This window comes from Panthera tigris, chromosome A1 (assembly GCF_018350195.1).
Source record: "Panthera tigris isolate Pti1 chromosome A1, P.tigris_Pti1_mat1.1, whole genome shotgun sequence".
In the NCBI taxonomy this organism is placed as follows: Eukaryota; Metazoa; Chordata; class Mammalia; order Carnivora; family Felidae; genus Panthera; species Panthera tigris.
In genome coordinates, this window is record NC_056660.1 from 90983690 (window position 1) to 91000092 (window position 16403).

General features: G+C 40.7%; 1 protein-coding gene across 1 annotated transcript; it reads left to right on the forward strand.

Moving 5' to 3' along the window:
- Positions 1–354: 354 nt before the first annotated feature.
- On the forward strand, positions 355–3185 carry PROP1 (PROP paired-like homeobox 1). Its single transcript, XM_007083098.2, has 3 exons — positions 355–463; positions 1657–1889; positions 2824–3185. The coding sequence occupies exons 1-3, from the start codon at positions 355–357 to the stop codon at positions 3160–3162; spliced, it is 681 nt and encodes a 226-aa protein (XP_007083160.1). The 3' UTR covers positions 3163–3185.
- Positions 3186–16403: the final 13218 nt, after the last annotated feature.

Here is a 16403-nt window from a genome sequence, read left to right on the forward strand (position 1 = left end):
GCAGGCTGGGAAAGTAGGCAGCTGAGAGCAAAGGGAGAGAGAGACAAGGGGCAGACAGTGGAAAGTAGAGGCCAAGACAGAGAAACAGGGTCGGGGCAAGGCAGAGAGAATGCTATGATACTCAAGCGAAGGAATGGGGAGTTAGGGAAAAAAAATTAGAAAACAGGGGACACAGTGAGAAGGACAAAGATATCCATCTGTATTTCCATCCAGAGAGTGAGAGGCATAAACACAGGGAGAAGGAGCGAGATAAACAGGCAGAGAGGGGAACGACAGAACCAGAGAAAGACTGACCCAGGCTCAGAGACTCAGGGACACAGGAACCTGGACTGTTTTTGGTCTTTGTTGTTAGCCATGGAAGCAGAAGGGAGGAGTGAGCAGGGTAAGCAGAAGAAGGGGCGACTTTGCAGCAGCCTCTGGCCCGAGGGCTACCCCGCCACTGGGACTCTGACCTCCACGGTGGGTGAGTGAATCTCTGGGGTGGTCCTGAGGAGGCAGCAGGTGAGGGGGCTCCATGCTTAGGCTCCTGGGGGAGGGCATGGCTCCCCACAAGGAAGGCAAGAAGGGGAGATAAAAATCAGCCTCCAGAATGCTAAAAACCTTGGGCATCTTAGCAAGCACAGGGAGGGACAACGTCTTCGTTTGACAGACTGGACCCACAGCCTTGGCATTGATGGACTGCTGAACAGCACACATGGTGGTGGGGCAGAGGCAAAGCTGAAATCTGGCTCCTCATCCCTGACCTCGTGGTTTGCCCACTGCACTGCCTCCTCTGAGATGGGCATCTGGAGGGGCCAGGGCTTTGGATCCCAAGAGAGCAGGGGACCACCAGTGGCTCAACGCGTGTGTCCCCAAGGTGGACAGTTGAGCCCCCGGTGGGAGCTGCTCCTTCGGTCCCCATGGGGATGGGTACCTCAGCTCCAGACATCTCCTTTTCTCAGTGTGTGCCTTCCAGGTGTTTCCTTTCGCTCCGTGTCCTCTCTTCCCCGGCTGGCTCTCAGACTAATTAGTGTGGGGGCTTAGTGAGCCTGCAGGGAGGAGAGGCAAGCCTTTCCCACGAGCTCAGGTTCCTGCAGCCCGGTGGCCGGGCCAGGGCCGGGCCAGGGGAGAAGATGAAATGTAGGTGAGGGGAGGGTGTGTCTGAGTGGAAGAGGGAGGAATGTTTCATCTTCCCAGGTGAAGAAGGGTAGAGGAGGATGGGAGCAGTCTAGGGAACGTAGACATTGAACATGAGCCTTGAGAGCAGGAAACAAGTCACAGGTGTCCTACAGATCCGGACAGTTTGTTACTGTGTCAGAGCAAATAAGAGCCCCAGAGGGTGAGACCCAGAAGGACAGTACATGCTCCCAGAGAGGCGAAAGGCACACGGAGGGACACGTGTTGCATGGGAATGTTCCATGGGCCTGGACTTACAGGAGGCAGAAGTGCCCAGGGTGAGAAGTGAGGCTCAGGGGTGACAATGTAGGTGGAGAGCCCAGAATAAGCGCACTCAGAGATGAAGTGGGGGCTCAGGCGGAGCCGGATCCAGCTCCTTAACAGAGCTGAGGGGTTTTGGGGGGTGGGAGGCAAAGGGGATCTGGGCAGACCGGCATCCGAGGTTCCGGATGGACGGATGGGTCCACCCCACACAACCTCTCCCCTCCCCTCCATCCTCAGACATGAGCCCTCGGCCCTACAGGAACCTCTCTGGTGTAGGAGTGCGGAGACCACGGCTTTCCCCACAAGGTGCACAGAGGGGTCGCCCGCACTCCAGGCGCCGCCACCGAACCACCTTCAGCCCAGCGCAGCTGGAACAGCTGGAGGCAGCCTTTGGGAGGAATCAGTACCCTGACATTTGGGCCCGAGAGGGCCTCGCCCGGGACACAGGCCTCAGTGAGGCGAGAATCCAGGTGATGCCCCAGGATCCCCCACTTCTCCTGGGAAGAAATGTAGATTTGGTGCTCAGGAGCTATTGGGGTATAAATTCTCATATGGCATTATAACCCAAACCTAAACGTTCCCCAGAACATGGCCTCGCCCAGCTGTCAACATAACCTCACCTAAAATGAGACTGTCCCTTGAATGTAACCCTAAGCTCTAACCTGATTTTCAACACCCTACCCTCAACCTTCATAGGAATGTGAATCCTGAGCACTTGGATGTCCCAGTAGGTTAAGCCTCTGACCTTTGATTTCAGCTCAGGTCATGATCTCATGGTTTGTGGGTTCAAGCCCCAGGGCCTGCTTCAGATCCTCTGCCCCCCCCCCTCTCTGCCCCTTCCCCACTCTTTCTCTCTCTCAAAAATAAACAAAACATTTTTAAAAATAGTGATGTGAATTCCAACAGAAATTCAATCTTAGCGTTTGCATGCATATGTACCCTTGTCCTTAACCATGGCCTTGAGACTCAGCCAGCCTGATGTGCCTTTCATCCGAACCATAGAAATCATCTTAAGTATAAAGCCGCCACCCTAAATCCAGCTGTCTATAACAATAAAATTCGTCTCTAATAATCCTAGGGGAAGTTTCCTATTCTCTGTGGAGGGAAGATGCCATTGTGTCATATTGATCTCTTTCGTGTTGGAAGTTGATATTCTTAATTCACCCAAATTCATAGTATGGCAAATTTAGACACAGGTTGGGAGTGATGGTGTGGGTCTTGCTTTGTTAATCTAGGCCCAGCTGGCCTATGCCTTTGGGAAGAACTGTACTTCCTCTGCATGGTCAGAGAGGCTTATGCTCTGTACCTGAAGCTTCTGTCATTGAAGGGGAGGGGGGCTCTGATGTGACAGGGCCACCTATTTGAGAGAGAGGCGTTGATGTGGCTATTCTTCCCCTTCCTCAGGTCTGGTTCCAGAACCGCAGAGCTAAGCAGAGGAAGCAAGAGCGGTCACTGCTCCAGCCACTGGCCCAGCTGTCTCCTGCCACCTTCTCTGGTTTCTTGCCCGAGTCCCCTGCCTGCCCCTACTCCTACCCAACACCACCTGCACCCATGACCTGCTTCCCTCACCCCTACAACCATGCCCTTCCCTCTCAGCCCTCCACAGGCAGTTCCTTTGCTCGGCCCCACCAGTCTGAAGACTGGTACCCCGCCTTGCACCCAACTCCTACTGGTCATCTGCCTTGTCCCCCACCCCCAGCTATGCTTCCCCTTAGCCTTGAGCCACCAAAGTCCTGGAACTAAGGTTGAACAGGAGCTGATAAGGTAATCTCCCAGCCTGTGGCCCTGGTGAAATTCAGGGAAAGCTGGGTGGCTTCCCTTCCTTCTAAGGATCAAGTAGAAATTTGGTGATGGGCAGCTCAGAGATAGGAATTTAAAAATGGGAGATCTGAAGAAGGCATCCTGAGGTGATTAGTTGAGGGAATGTGGGGAGGTGAGTCTACTAGAAGATACAGATAAAATGCTCAGTGGAGGTAACCAGGTAGAAGGGTGGTATTGATGATGGAAGCAATTGTTGCCACTGGTGAATGGAAATTAGTGAACGTGATACAACTTTCGGGGTTTCATTAATTGACATCACAATTGAAGATCTGCACCCAGCAGTTTCTAACTGATTTCAATACGGCTTTTGATTTAAAGTCTACCTGCTCTTCTTTCCCCCATCACCCACTCCCACCACCCAAATCAGTCATTAACTTTTCTTCATTAATGTTCTAGAAATATCTCTTGAATTTCATCTTTCTTGGCCCCATATCTTCTAACTAATCCTCCTCAATAACTCCCTTAGCTCCAGCCTTTCCCACTGCCACCAGACCCTGCAAATCTGATCATCACAGATCTGCTCTCCAATGTCTTATAAAAAAAATAAACAAATAAGATCTGAGTCTCCAATGTTACCTTCAACCTGACTCTTAAAATCAACCACGTGTCAGGGCACCCGAGTGGCTTGGTCGGTTAAGCATCCTACTTCGGCTCAGGTCGCGATCTCATGGTTGGTGGGCTCGAGCCCTGCTTCGAGCTCTGTGCTGACAGCTCAGAGCCTGGAGTCTACTTCGGATTCTGTGTCTCATTTCCTCTCCACTCCTCCCCCACTTGTGCTCTGTCTCTCAAAAATAAATTAATTTAAAAACAAAATTTAATCAACTGCATGTCATAACATATGTGGTTGCTGATAGAGAAGAAACATCTGATTTAGGGCTGATTTTCCAAAACGCCATTGTGAGTCTTAAGGCTCGCAAGAGGTCATTCCCAGGAAAAAAACCAGCGGTGAAGTGCCCTGACCTGAGCCCTCCTAATAGAAACATGGTGTGGCCTAGCTGGTGGCACCATTTATATACCATATGGCTAATAATGTACTTATTTTACTCATAATTTACTTACTTATACATAAGCCTACCTCGCTTACTGTTAGACTTATAGAAAAATTCTGAGTACATAAGCCCCAAGGGCTTGGATATTCATGTTATTTGTAGTTTTATATATAAGCCTGGAGTAAAACCTCCTTATTATACTTTTGCTCTCCCATGTAACTACGTCCTTGGGCCAGACTGCCTTCCAGAAACATCATACCAGTTTGCATGCCTCCCAAAAGTACCCAAGTGTTGGTTTCAGCCCATCCTTGTTGGCCTTTACCATTTTTGACATTTTTATTCACTGAGAGTGATGTCTCCTTGGTGATTATTTGTATGTTTTCGTTTAATCGACTGCTAGTGAGAGTTAATCAGTTTCATGCTTATTGGCAATTTATATTTTTTCTGCATCACTTCTTGGAGGCATTTATGTATTGATAGGGTCCTCTTTTATTAGCGATGGAGGCTTTTGTGCAGTAGGGATATAACTATCTGGTCATATGTGTTGCAGCTGTTTTTTGCCATTTGTTATTTTTGCTTTAGCCTTTCATTTGTTGTTGTTGTTGTTGTTGTTGTTGTTCTGATCCATGCGTTCTTTATTCCATGGCCAACCACTGCTGCATCCAAGCCACAGTACACAAACCTCAACCCAGCCTTACAACAATCTGAGGTTTACAGTACATTTAAGGCTTTTACATTTGAAAAGAAAAGTTAAAATAAAACCAAAGAACTCCCAAACCCAAGCCCCCAACCAAGATGAGTAGTGTAGCAATTTTTAAGCATCTTACATTTCTCATGCTTACTCGGTGCAACTCCAGTGTCAAAACCCAAATAAGTCCTAAACTAAAAAGATTGGTTTAGTGATAAAAATTTTTTAATTTTTTTTTAATGTTTATTCATTTTTGAGAGACAGAGACAGAGCACAAGCAGGGGAGGGGCAGAGAGAGGAGACACAGAATCTGAAACAGGCTCCAGGCTCTGAGCTGACAGCACAAAGCCCAATGCAGAACTCAAAACACATGAACTATGAGGTCATAACCCGAGCCAAAGTTAGATGCTTAACTGAGCGAGCCACCCAGGGACCCCAGTTTAGTGAAATTTTAATTACATAAATTCTTCAAAGCATAAACTTGTAATTTTTTGTCTTGGAAATGTTATAAAAAAATTTAATAGCAAAATACAGGAATAAAAACATATTAACAAAATGTATTCAATCATTTACATTACAAACAAAGGATTTGCATTTTGTTGTTGTAGCCTAATGTTTTGATTGTCTGGTTGGCCTAACACAGAGCCTAGCCCACTTTCCTTCTGTAAAGTTCTCCTTGTAGGCCTTTTTAAAGTACTGTACATATTTGCAATTATATTGTGCATAGATTCTTAATGGGTAGTTTTGTGTTTTAGACTTTCTAAGCAAGGGTTTGTGAGAGAAGTAAGCCCATGCTCTAATGCTGTAGGTATCAATTGTATGTAACTTCTGTTTTCAGCACCTAGAATAGTACTGATTATGTAGAATTGAGAAAGTGTTCACCCAGTTCATTCTCTGTATTATGTGGTTTGGATGAGGAACCCCAGGGGAGACATCTCTCTTTGTTTTTACTGGCTTCACCCACATTTTCTCCACTATTTGAGTCAAAAATATTACATCCTGGGGTGCCTGGGTGACTCAGTCGGTTGGGCGTCAGACTTTGGCTCAGGTCATGATCTCACAGTTTGTGAGTTCAAGCCCTGCGTCAGGCTTTATGCTGACAGCTCAGAGCCTGAATCCGGCTTTGGATTCCATGTCTCCATCGCTCTCTGCCCCTCCCCTGCTTGCACTCTGTCTCTCTCTCAAAAATAAATAAAAATTTAAAAAATTAAAAAAATATATTATACCCTGAATCACCTGAAATTTATTTTAGGATGCTCAGTCATGCAAAATAGCCATGTAATTTCCTTTTGACCAGCTAGCTAGTCTTACCAATATAATCCATCCCATAGTCTAACACTGATTTGTAAAGTCCTATTTTTTCATACATGAAGTTCTCATATATATACAGGACAGCTGTAGACACCTAATTCTCTTCCATCAATTAGCTTGTGTGTTCTGGCACCTCTACCATAGGGTTTTAATTGCCAAAAATTTAAGGATTATTGGTATCTTTAAAATGTTAAATTGTCTTATCCAAACGCAGATGTGTCCTGTCATTTTTTCCAGACTTCTCTTGTGTCCCTCAGGAAAGTTCTTTATATATATATATATATATATATATATATATATATATATATATATATATATATAAATATAAAACAAGTCTTGGGGCACCTGGGTGGGTCAGTCAGTTAAGCGTCCCACTTCCGCTTAGGTCATGATCTTGTGGTTAGTGAGTTCAAGCCCCGCTTCGGGCTCCGTGCTGACAGCTCAGATCCTGGAGCCTGCTTTGGATTCTGTGTCTCCCCTCTCTCTGCCCCTCCCCTGCTCGCACTCTGCCTCTTTCTAAAAAATAAATAAACATTAAAAATTTTTTTTTAATTAAAATGGTAACAACAAAATTCAGTATTTAGGTATAAATTTAATAAAATATGTGCAGGATCTGTATGCTGAAAACTATAAAATTGTAATGAACATAACTAGATAACACTTAAGTATACAGGATACCATTTGCATGGCTCAGAAAACTCAATATTCTGAGGTCAGTTTTCCCTAATTTGATCCAGAGATTCAGTGCAATTCTAATCGAAGTCTCTGCAGGCTGTTTGTTTGTAGATATTGACAAGCTGATGAAGAGTTGTAAGCAGCACTCTGAGAACCCTAGATCTGGAAACGTGAGGGTTGATTGGCTGATGAACAAATTTTGCTTTCTCTCAACGTACTTGGTGTTTCCTGCACACTCGCAGACCACACCGCACCCACAGATGAACTTGGGCCAGAGCAACCCTGGCTCCTTGAGAGCAGACACTAGAACCAGTGAACCCATCACTTGGGAGGTTTTTTTTTACCCTGCCCCGGCTCTACAGCTGGAGGGATTTGGACCAGATCAGCTCCTCCCCAAAGTCGGCCCTTCTGCGGACTCGGTGAGCGTCAGTGCACCAGAGCGCAAAAGGACTGCAATCCCCAGGATGCTCCGCGGCGTTTCCGCCTACACGCGGTTGCCTAGGGGAGCAGCCTCTGACTTGGAAAGAAGTTGGCTGGCTGGGGTTGATTCAGCTGCGGTCTTGGTGAGGAGGCGGCAGGCTTGGATCCCGCGGGGAAAGGCTTTGGTAGAGCCCGTCGGAGCAGCAGGGGAGAGACTCCCGCCCAGATGGGCTCCAAACCGGAACTCCAGAGGGCCCTTCTGATGTTCCTCAGTCCTCTCCTGACCTTGAGGATGCCTGTCCCATTTCAGAGGCGAAGCCACTGAGTCTCTGAGTCTCGTCGTCTTGGAACAGCTGCCGCGTGTCTGCTTATCTGGTTTATGCTTTCTAATTTTCAGGAAACGCTTGTAAGTTTCTCACGTGGCTTCTTAAAATTACTCCCAGGGATTTGCTTTTGTTGCTACGTTAATACGATGCCCTTCTCCCTCCCTCCACCACATTGTCTTGATTGTTTTATTAGTCACAAATAGGAAAGCTTCTGCTTATTCATGTATCAGTCACCTTGCTGAACCGTCTTCTGAATTCTTAACCATATTTGTGTATGTGTTCCTTGTTCCAGTAGTGTTGGAAAAGTTCAAGACATTTACCTCTCTTTTGGGGTTTCAAATTTAACTGCATTGGCAAACACTTCTCGAACCAGGTGGCGTAAAGGTGTTAATAAAGCAGCCTGATTTTGCACAGGTGGTGTGGAGTTACCAATAGTGTTTGAACACCAAGGGTTTGCTTTAATTTAGATACTGTTTGACGTGAAGGGAAACGTAATCCTAGTCATGTTAGTGATATTTGTATATATGTGCTCATTTATACATAAAGTAGGAAAATGTATGAGGTTTCAACCAAGACTTAAATTGAAATGGATCTTTTTCCTGTTTTGCCATTTAACATCATACGTAATATAGAATCCTTCACAGTGGACCCACTGTGAATCCCTGGGATAAATCCAACGTGATGTATTAGTCATTATTTAATATACCTTAGATTCTATTTGGTTATCTGATTTTATTTATTAGGATATTTTTCCTCCTCTTTATCAGGTTCAGGTATAGATTCCTTTGCATAATGAGCTAGATCGATATACATCTTTTGTGGTTTTTTTCCTAAAAAAAATTCTGTATGCAATGGAAATCATCTCTAAAATGTAAAACCATCTAGATTCAAAGCCTCTGGGGTATTATTCTTTGTTCCATTTTATTTATTTTTTGTTTTAACGTTGCTTCTTTCTGAATGTATTTTCTTCCATGTTGTTAATTTCGTTGGTGTTCTCAATTTTATGAGTAAATAAGAAGCCACAGTTGTTTTTTTGTTTGTTTACATTTTCTTTCACCAATGCTATATACACAATTCCTTTTTTTAATTTAATTTATTTTTTAAATTTACATCCAAATTAGCATATAGTGCAACAATGATTTCAAGAGTAGATTCCTTAATGCCCCTTACCCATTTAGCCCATCCCCCCTCCCACAACCCCTCCAGTAACCCTCTGTTTATTTTCCATATTTAAGAGTCTCTTATGTTTTGTCCCCCTCCCTGTTTTTATATGATTTTTGCTTCTCTTCCCTTATGTTCATCTGTTTTGTACCTTAAAGTCCTCATATGAGTGAAGTCATATGATACTTGTCTTTCTCTAATTTCGCTTAGTATAATACTCTCTAGTTCCACCCACGTAGTTGCAAACAGCAAGATTTCATTCTTTTTGATTGCCGAGTAATACTCCATTCGAGATATATATATATATATATATATATATATATATATACATACATACACACACATATACATACACACACACACACACATACACACCACATTTTCTTTATCCATTTATCAATTGATGGACATTTGGGCTCCTTCCATACTTTGGCTATTGTGGATAGTGCTGCTATAAATATTGGGGTGCAGGTGCCCCTTTGAAACAGCATACCTGTATCCCTTGGATAAATACCTAGTAGTGCAATTGTTGGGTTGTAGGGTAGTTCTATTTTTAATTTTTTGAGGAACCTCCGTACTGTTTTCCAGCATGGCTGCATCAGTTTGCATTCCCACCAGCAGTGCAAAAGAGATCCTCTTTCCCCGCATCCTCGCCAACATCTGTTGTTGCCTGAGTGGTTAATGTGAGCCATTCTGACAGGTGTGAGGTGGCATCTCATTGTGGTTTTGATTTGTGTTTCTCTGATGATGAGTGATGTTGGGCATTTTTCCATGTGTCGGTTGGCCATCTGGATGTCTTCTTTGGAGAAGTGTCTATTCATGTCTTTTGCCCATTTATTCACTGGATTCTTTGTTTTTTGGGTGTTGAGTTTGATAAGTTCTTTATAGATCTTAGATACTAACCCTTTATCTGATATGTCATTTGCAAATATCTTCTCCCATTCCATCAGTTGCCTTTTAGTTTTGCTGATTGTTTCCTTTGCTGTGCAGATGCTTTTTATTTTGATGAGGTCCCAATAGTTCATTTTTGCTTTGGTTTCCCTTGCCTCTGGAGACATGTTGAGTAAGAACTTGCTGCGGCCAAGGTCAAAGAGGTTTTTGCCTGCTTTCTCCTCGAGGATTTTGATGCCTTCCTGTCTTACATTGAGGTCTTTTATCCATTTTGAGTTTAGTTTTGTGTCTGGTGTAAGAAAGTGGTCCAGGTTCATTCTTCTGCATGTCACTGTCCAGTTTTCCCAGCACCACTTGCTGGAGAGACTGTCTTTATTCCATTGGATATTCTTTCCTGCCTTGTCAAAGATTAGTTGGTTATACATTTGTGGGTCCATTTCTGGGTTCTCTATTCTGTTTCATTGATCTGAGTGTCTGTTCTTGTGCCAGTACCATACTGTCTTGATGATTACAGCTTTGTAATACAGCTTGAAGTCCGTATATACACCATTCTTATGTAACATCTTTATTTCTTCTTTTCCTTCTACTCCTCTTCCTTCTTCATAAGAGAAACCTGAATTTTCTCTTTCTTTGGTCTCTACTCTCAGAGGAAGGCTAAAGGGCCCAGAGGGAAATTGGGATGTCAGACAGAGGGCTAGCCATCAGAGAAGAGATTTTTCTCCTTTCTTGCTGGACTGCTTTTCCTCTACCTTATTCAAGAGGACCGTCAGAATTCCTTTTGTTATTGTTGTTTTTTGTTTTAATGTTTTTTGTTTGTTTGTTTCTTTTCAGTAATTTCTACACCCAACATGGTGCTCAAACTCACAACCCTGAGATCAAGAGTCACATGCTCTTCCAGCCAAGTATCTGTATCCTAGAAATAAATTCCATTTGGTCCTGGTGGATAATCCTTTTAATGTACATTTGAATTTATTTTGTTAATATTTTGTTGACAATATTTGCATCTATGTTCATCACTGGTATTGGTCTATAATTTTCTTGTAGTATCCTTATCTGGCTTTGGTATCAGAGTGATGCTGGCCTCCCAATATGAATTGGGAAGACTTGAGAAGAACTGGCATTAATTCTTCTTTAAATATTTGCTAGAATTAGCTGGGAAAGCTATCTGGTCCAGGGGCTTTATGTGTTGGGAGGTTTTGCTCACTGATTCAGTCTCTTTTGGCACTGTCTGTTCAGATTTTCTGTTTGTTCATAATTCAGTCTTGGTAGGTTGTAAGTTTCTAGGAATTTATCCATTTCTGCTAGGTTATCCAATTTTTTGTTATGTAATTGTTCACAGTACTCTTTTATGATCCTGTGTATTTCTGTAGTATCAGGTTTCTTTTATTTATTTATTTATTTATTTTGAGAGAGAGAGAGAGAGAGCAGGGGAGGTGGAGAGAGAGAGAGGGAGACATAGAATCTGAAGCAGGCTCTGTGCTCCATTAGCACAGAGCCTGACGTGTGGCTCAAACCCACAAAACGAGGGGTCGTGACCTGAGCCAAAGTCGAATGCTTAACTAACTGAGCCACCCAGGCACCCCTCTGTAGTATCAGTTTTAATGTGTCTTCTTTAATTTTATTTTTTAACAAGGTTAAATAGGAGTCATAAGAGTGGATATCTGTCCCTTCCTAGTCTTAGAAGTATCTAGTTTGTCATCATTAAGTGTGTTGTTAACTGTAGGTTTACATAGATGTCCTTTATCATGTTGAGGAGGTTCCCCTTTATTCTTGTTGATTTTAATCATGAATGAGTGTTGGATTTTTTAAATGATTTTTATGCATTTATATATATGTGCTTCGTATGATTTTTCTTCTTTAGCCTGTTGATGTGATGAATTACATTAATTTTCAAATATTGTAGCAGCCTTGCATGCCTGGAATAAACCCCACTTATTCATGTATAATTTTTTAATACATTGAAATTTTTTCCCCCAATGCCCCAATTTTTGAGAGAGAGAGAAAGAGCAAGTGAGCATGAGAGGGGGAGGGGCAGAGAGTGAGAGGGAGACACAGAATCTGATGCAGGTTCCAGGGTCTGAGCTGTCAGCACAGAGCCCAAGGAGTGGTTCGAACTCCTGGACCTTGAGATCATGACCTGACCCAAAGTCGGACACTTAACCAACTGAGCAACCCAGGCGCCCCTACATTTTTTGATTCATTTGCTAACATTTTGTTGAGAATTTTTGCAACTATGTTCGTGAAAGATAGTGGTCTGTAGTTTTCTTTACTTGTAAAGTCTTCATATGGTTTTTGTTGTTAGGGTCATTCTGGCCTTGTAGAATGAGTTAGCAAGAGTTCTCTCTGCTATTTTCTGGAAGATATTGTAGAGAATAGGTATTATTTCTTTCTCAATTGTGTGGTAAAACCATTACTGGTGAAACCATCTGCTTGTTGCTCTCTTTTTAGAAGGTTATTAATTATTGTTTCAGTTTCTTTATGAATTTCTCTATTACATGAGTTTTGTTTCTTTCAAAGAATTTTATTGAATCTATTAAATTTGGGGGCATGGAATTATTTGTAATATCTCTTTTTAATGTCTGTGAGATCAATAGTGGTGACCCCCTTTCATTTCCAGTATTTGTGTATTTGTAACTTATGATTTCTCTCTCTCTCTCTTTTTTTTTTTCTTGGTTAACCCTGATAGAGTTGTATCAAAAAGCCAATGTTTGGTGTTCGTTGATTTTTCTCTAGTGATTAACTGTTTTCAAATTCACTGACTTCTGTTCTAATTTTTATTATTTCTTCTGTTTGCTTGAGTTTATAGTGCTCATTTTCCTCTGTTTTTCTAAGGTGGAAACTTAGATTATTGGTTTTAGAAATTTTAAGTTTCTAATTAAAAAAATTATTTTTCTAATGTATGGATTAATTGCTATAAATTTCCCTAATATGCATTGCTTTTACTGAAGCCTACATGTTTTACTATGTTGTATTTTCATTTTCACTAAGTTAAATATATTTTGAAACTTCTCTTTTTGTTTCCTCTTTGACTCAAGTGTTATTTAAAAGTGTGTTGTTTAATCTCTAATTTTGTTAATATTTTCCAGCTATCTTTAGGTTACTGAGTTCCAGTTAAATTCCACTGTAGTCTGACTGCGCTCTTGTATGATTTTCAATTAAAAACATTGTTAAGGAGGTGCTTGGGTGGCTCAGTTGGTTGGGTGTCTGACTTTGGCTCAGGTCATGATCTCATTGCTCGTGAGTTCGAGCCCCGTGTTGGGCTCTATGCTGAGGGCTCAGAGCCTGGAGTCTGCTTTGGATTCTGTGTCTCCCTGTCTCTCTGTCTCTCCCCTGCTCATGCTTTGTTTCTCTCTCCTTCAAAAATAAATAAACATTAAAAAAAATTTTTTTAAGATATTGTTAAACTGTTTTTATGGCCCGGAGTGTGAAATATCCTGCTGAATGTTCCCAGTGAGCTTGAGAAGAATGTGTATGCTGCTATGGTTGGATAAAATATTGTATAGATGTCAAATAGATGTCCAATTGATTGGTGGTATTATGTAGTTAAACCCTATTCTCACTTATTTTCTACCAACTGGATAGGTCAGTTACTGATAAAGAGATGTTTTGAAGTCTCCAAGTATAATAGTGAATTTGTCTATTTCTTTCTGCAATTCTGTCAGTTTTTGTCTCACATAGTTTGATGCTCTGTTGTTAGGTGCATCCATGTTAAGGATTATTATTATGTCTTCTTGGAGAATTGGTTCCTTTATCATGATGTAATGTCCCTCTTTGTCTCTTATAAATCCCTTGTTTTGAAGTTGGCTTTGAAATTAATATAGCTTGTCCATCTTTCTTTTGATTAGACTTAGCATGGTAATATCTTACTCCATCCCTTTACTGTTAATCTATATGTGTCTTTGTATTTATAGTGGGTTTCTTGTAGACAACATATAGTGGGTCTTTTCCTGTTTTACTCTGACAGTCTCTGTCTTTTAATTGGTATATTTAGGCCACTCACATTTAAAGTAATTGGTATAGTTGGGTTAATATTTACCATGTTTATAAGTGTTTTTCATCTATTATATCTGTTCTTTTAAAAAATATTCCCCTCTTTTTCTGCTTTCTCTGTTTTTTTTAAGTTTACTTATCTGTTCTTTTAAAAAATATTCCCCTCTGCTTTCTCTGTTGTTTTTTTTTTTAAGTTTATTTATTTATTTTGAGAGAGAGCATGTGTGCACATGCAGGGGAGGGACACACACACACACACACACACACAGAGAGAGAGAGAGAGAGAGAGAGAGAGAGAGAGAGAGAAAATCTTAAGCAGGCTTTATATCCAGCACAGAGCCCAACACGGCGCTCAGTCTCACAACCGTGACATGATGGCCTGAGCCAAAATCAAGAGTCAAATACTTAACTGACAGCCACCCAGGTAACCCTGCTTTCCCTGGTTGTAATTGAGCATTTTATATGATTCCATTTTTTTTCTCCTTAGCATACTTCTTTAAAATTTTTAATGTTGCCCTAAATTTGAAATATACATTTTCAGCTAATATATGTCTACTTTCAGCTAATACTAGACTGCTTCATGGGTAGTGGGGGTACCTTAATAAGAATATTCCCAATTCCATATCTTATTCCTTATGACGTTTTTGCATTTATGCAAAATGATTTGCATTTCCCTGATAATGATGTTGATCATCTTTTCATGTGTCAGTTGGCCATTTGTATGTCTTCTTTGGAAAAATGTTCATTCAGTTACTCTGCTCATTTTTTGATCTGATTATTTGTAGGCTTTTTTTGTGTGTGTTTATTCTTTATATATTTTGGATATTAATCCCCTACCAGATTAATTAATTATCGCATTCAGTAGGTTGCCTTGTCAGTTTGTTTATGGTTACTTTCGTTGTGCAAACATTTTTTAGTTTGGTGTGGTCTCAACAGTTTATTTTTGCTTTTGTTTCCCTTGTGCAAGGAGATATATCCAAAAAAGTGTTGCTAAGGCTGATGTCAAAGAAATTATTGCTCTATGTTTTGTTTTAGGACTTTTATGATTTCAGGTCTCACATTTAGGTCTTTAATCCATTTTGTATATGTGCTGCCAAAGCGAGCACTCTTTAATCCATTTTGAATTTAATTGTATGGTATAAGAAATTGGTCCAATTTCATTTGTTTTTTGTTTTTTTAATTTCATTTTATTTTATGTAGCTGTCCACTTTTCCCAACACCATTTATTGAAGAGATTGTCTTTTCCCATTGTATATTCTTGCCTTTTTTTGTCATAGATTAATTGACCATATAAGTGTGGATTTATTTCTGGGCTCTCTATTCTTTTCTATTGATCTGCATGTCTGTTTTTGTGCTAGGACCATAGTGTTTTGATTAGTATAGCTTTGTAGTGTAGTTTGAAATCTAAGGTAGTGATATCTCCAACTTTGTTCTTTCCCGTGACTGCTTTGGCTATTCAGGGTTCTTTGTGGTTCTACATGTATTTTAGAAGTATTTGTTCTAGTTACATGAAAATATAATTGGAATTTTGATAGGGCTTTTGCATTGAATCCTTAGATTGTTTAGGGTAGTGTGGACATTTTAACAATATAAATTCTTCCATTCCATGAGCATGGTATATCTTTGCATTTGTGCTGACTTCATTTTTTTCATCTATGTCTTATAGTTTTCAGAGTATGTCTTTTACCTCCTTGGCTAAATTTATTCCTAGGTATTTTATTCTTTTTGGTGCAATCGTAAATGGGATTGTTTTCTTTATTTCTTTCTTTTACTTTTGTATTAGTGTATGGAAATGCAACAGATTTCCATATATTAATTTTGTATCTGCAACATTACTGAACTCACTTATTACATCTAGTAGCTTTTTGGTGGGGTCTTTATGGTTTTCTATATATAGTATCAGCTGCAAATAGTGATAGTTTGACTTCTTTACCAATTTGAATGCCTTTTATTTTTTTCTTATCTCATTGCTGTGGCTAGGGTATATCGAGTAAAAGTGACAAGAGTGGACATCCTTGTTCCTGATCCTAGAGAAGAAGCTTTCAGGTTTTCACCATCGAGTATGATGGTAGCTGTAGGTTTGCAATATGGCTCTTATAATGTTGAGGTATATTCCTTCTATACCCAGTTTGTTGACAATTTATATCATGAACACATATTGAATTTTGTCAATGCTTTTTCTGCATCTGTTGAGAGGATTATATGATTTTTATCCTTCATTTTGTTAATTGGATGTATCACGTTGATTGATTTGCAAATATTAGACATACTTGCATCCCTGGAATAATCTTTTAATGTATATTTCAGGTTAGTTTGCTGATATTTTCTTGAAGATATTTTCATCTATGTTCATCAAGGGTATTGGCTTGTAGTTTGACATTTTTGTAGTGTCTTTGCTTGTGGTATCAGGGTAGTGCTGAATTTGGAGATTTTCTTTGTCTTCTATTTTTTAGAATAGTTGGAAAGGGTAGGTATTTTCTATAATTGTTTGGTAGAATTCACCTGTGAAGCAACCTGGTCTTGGACTTTGGAGTGTTTGTTTTGTTTTGTTTTTGTTTGTTTGTTTTTGTTTTGTTTTGTTTTACTCCTAACTCAATTTTGTTACTAGTAATTGGTCTGTTCAGACCAATTGATCTATTCTCTATTTCTACCTGATTCTGTTTTATAAGATTATATGTTTCTATGAATTTATCCATTTCTTGTAGGTTGTCC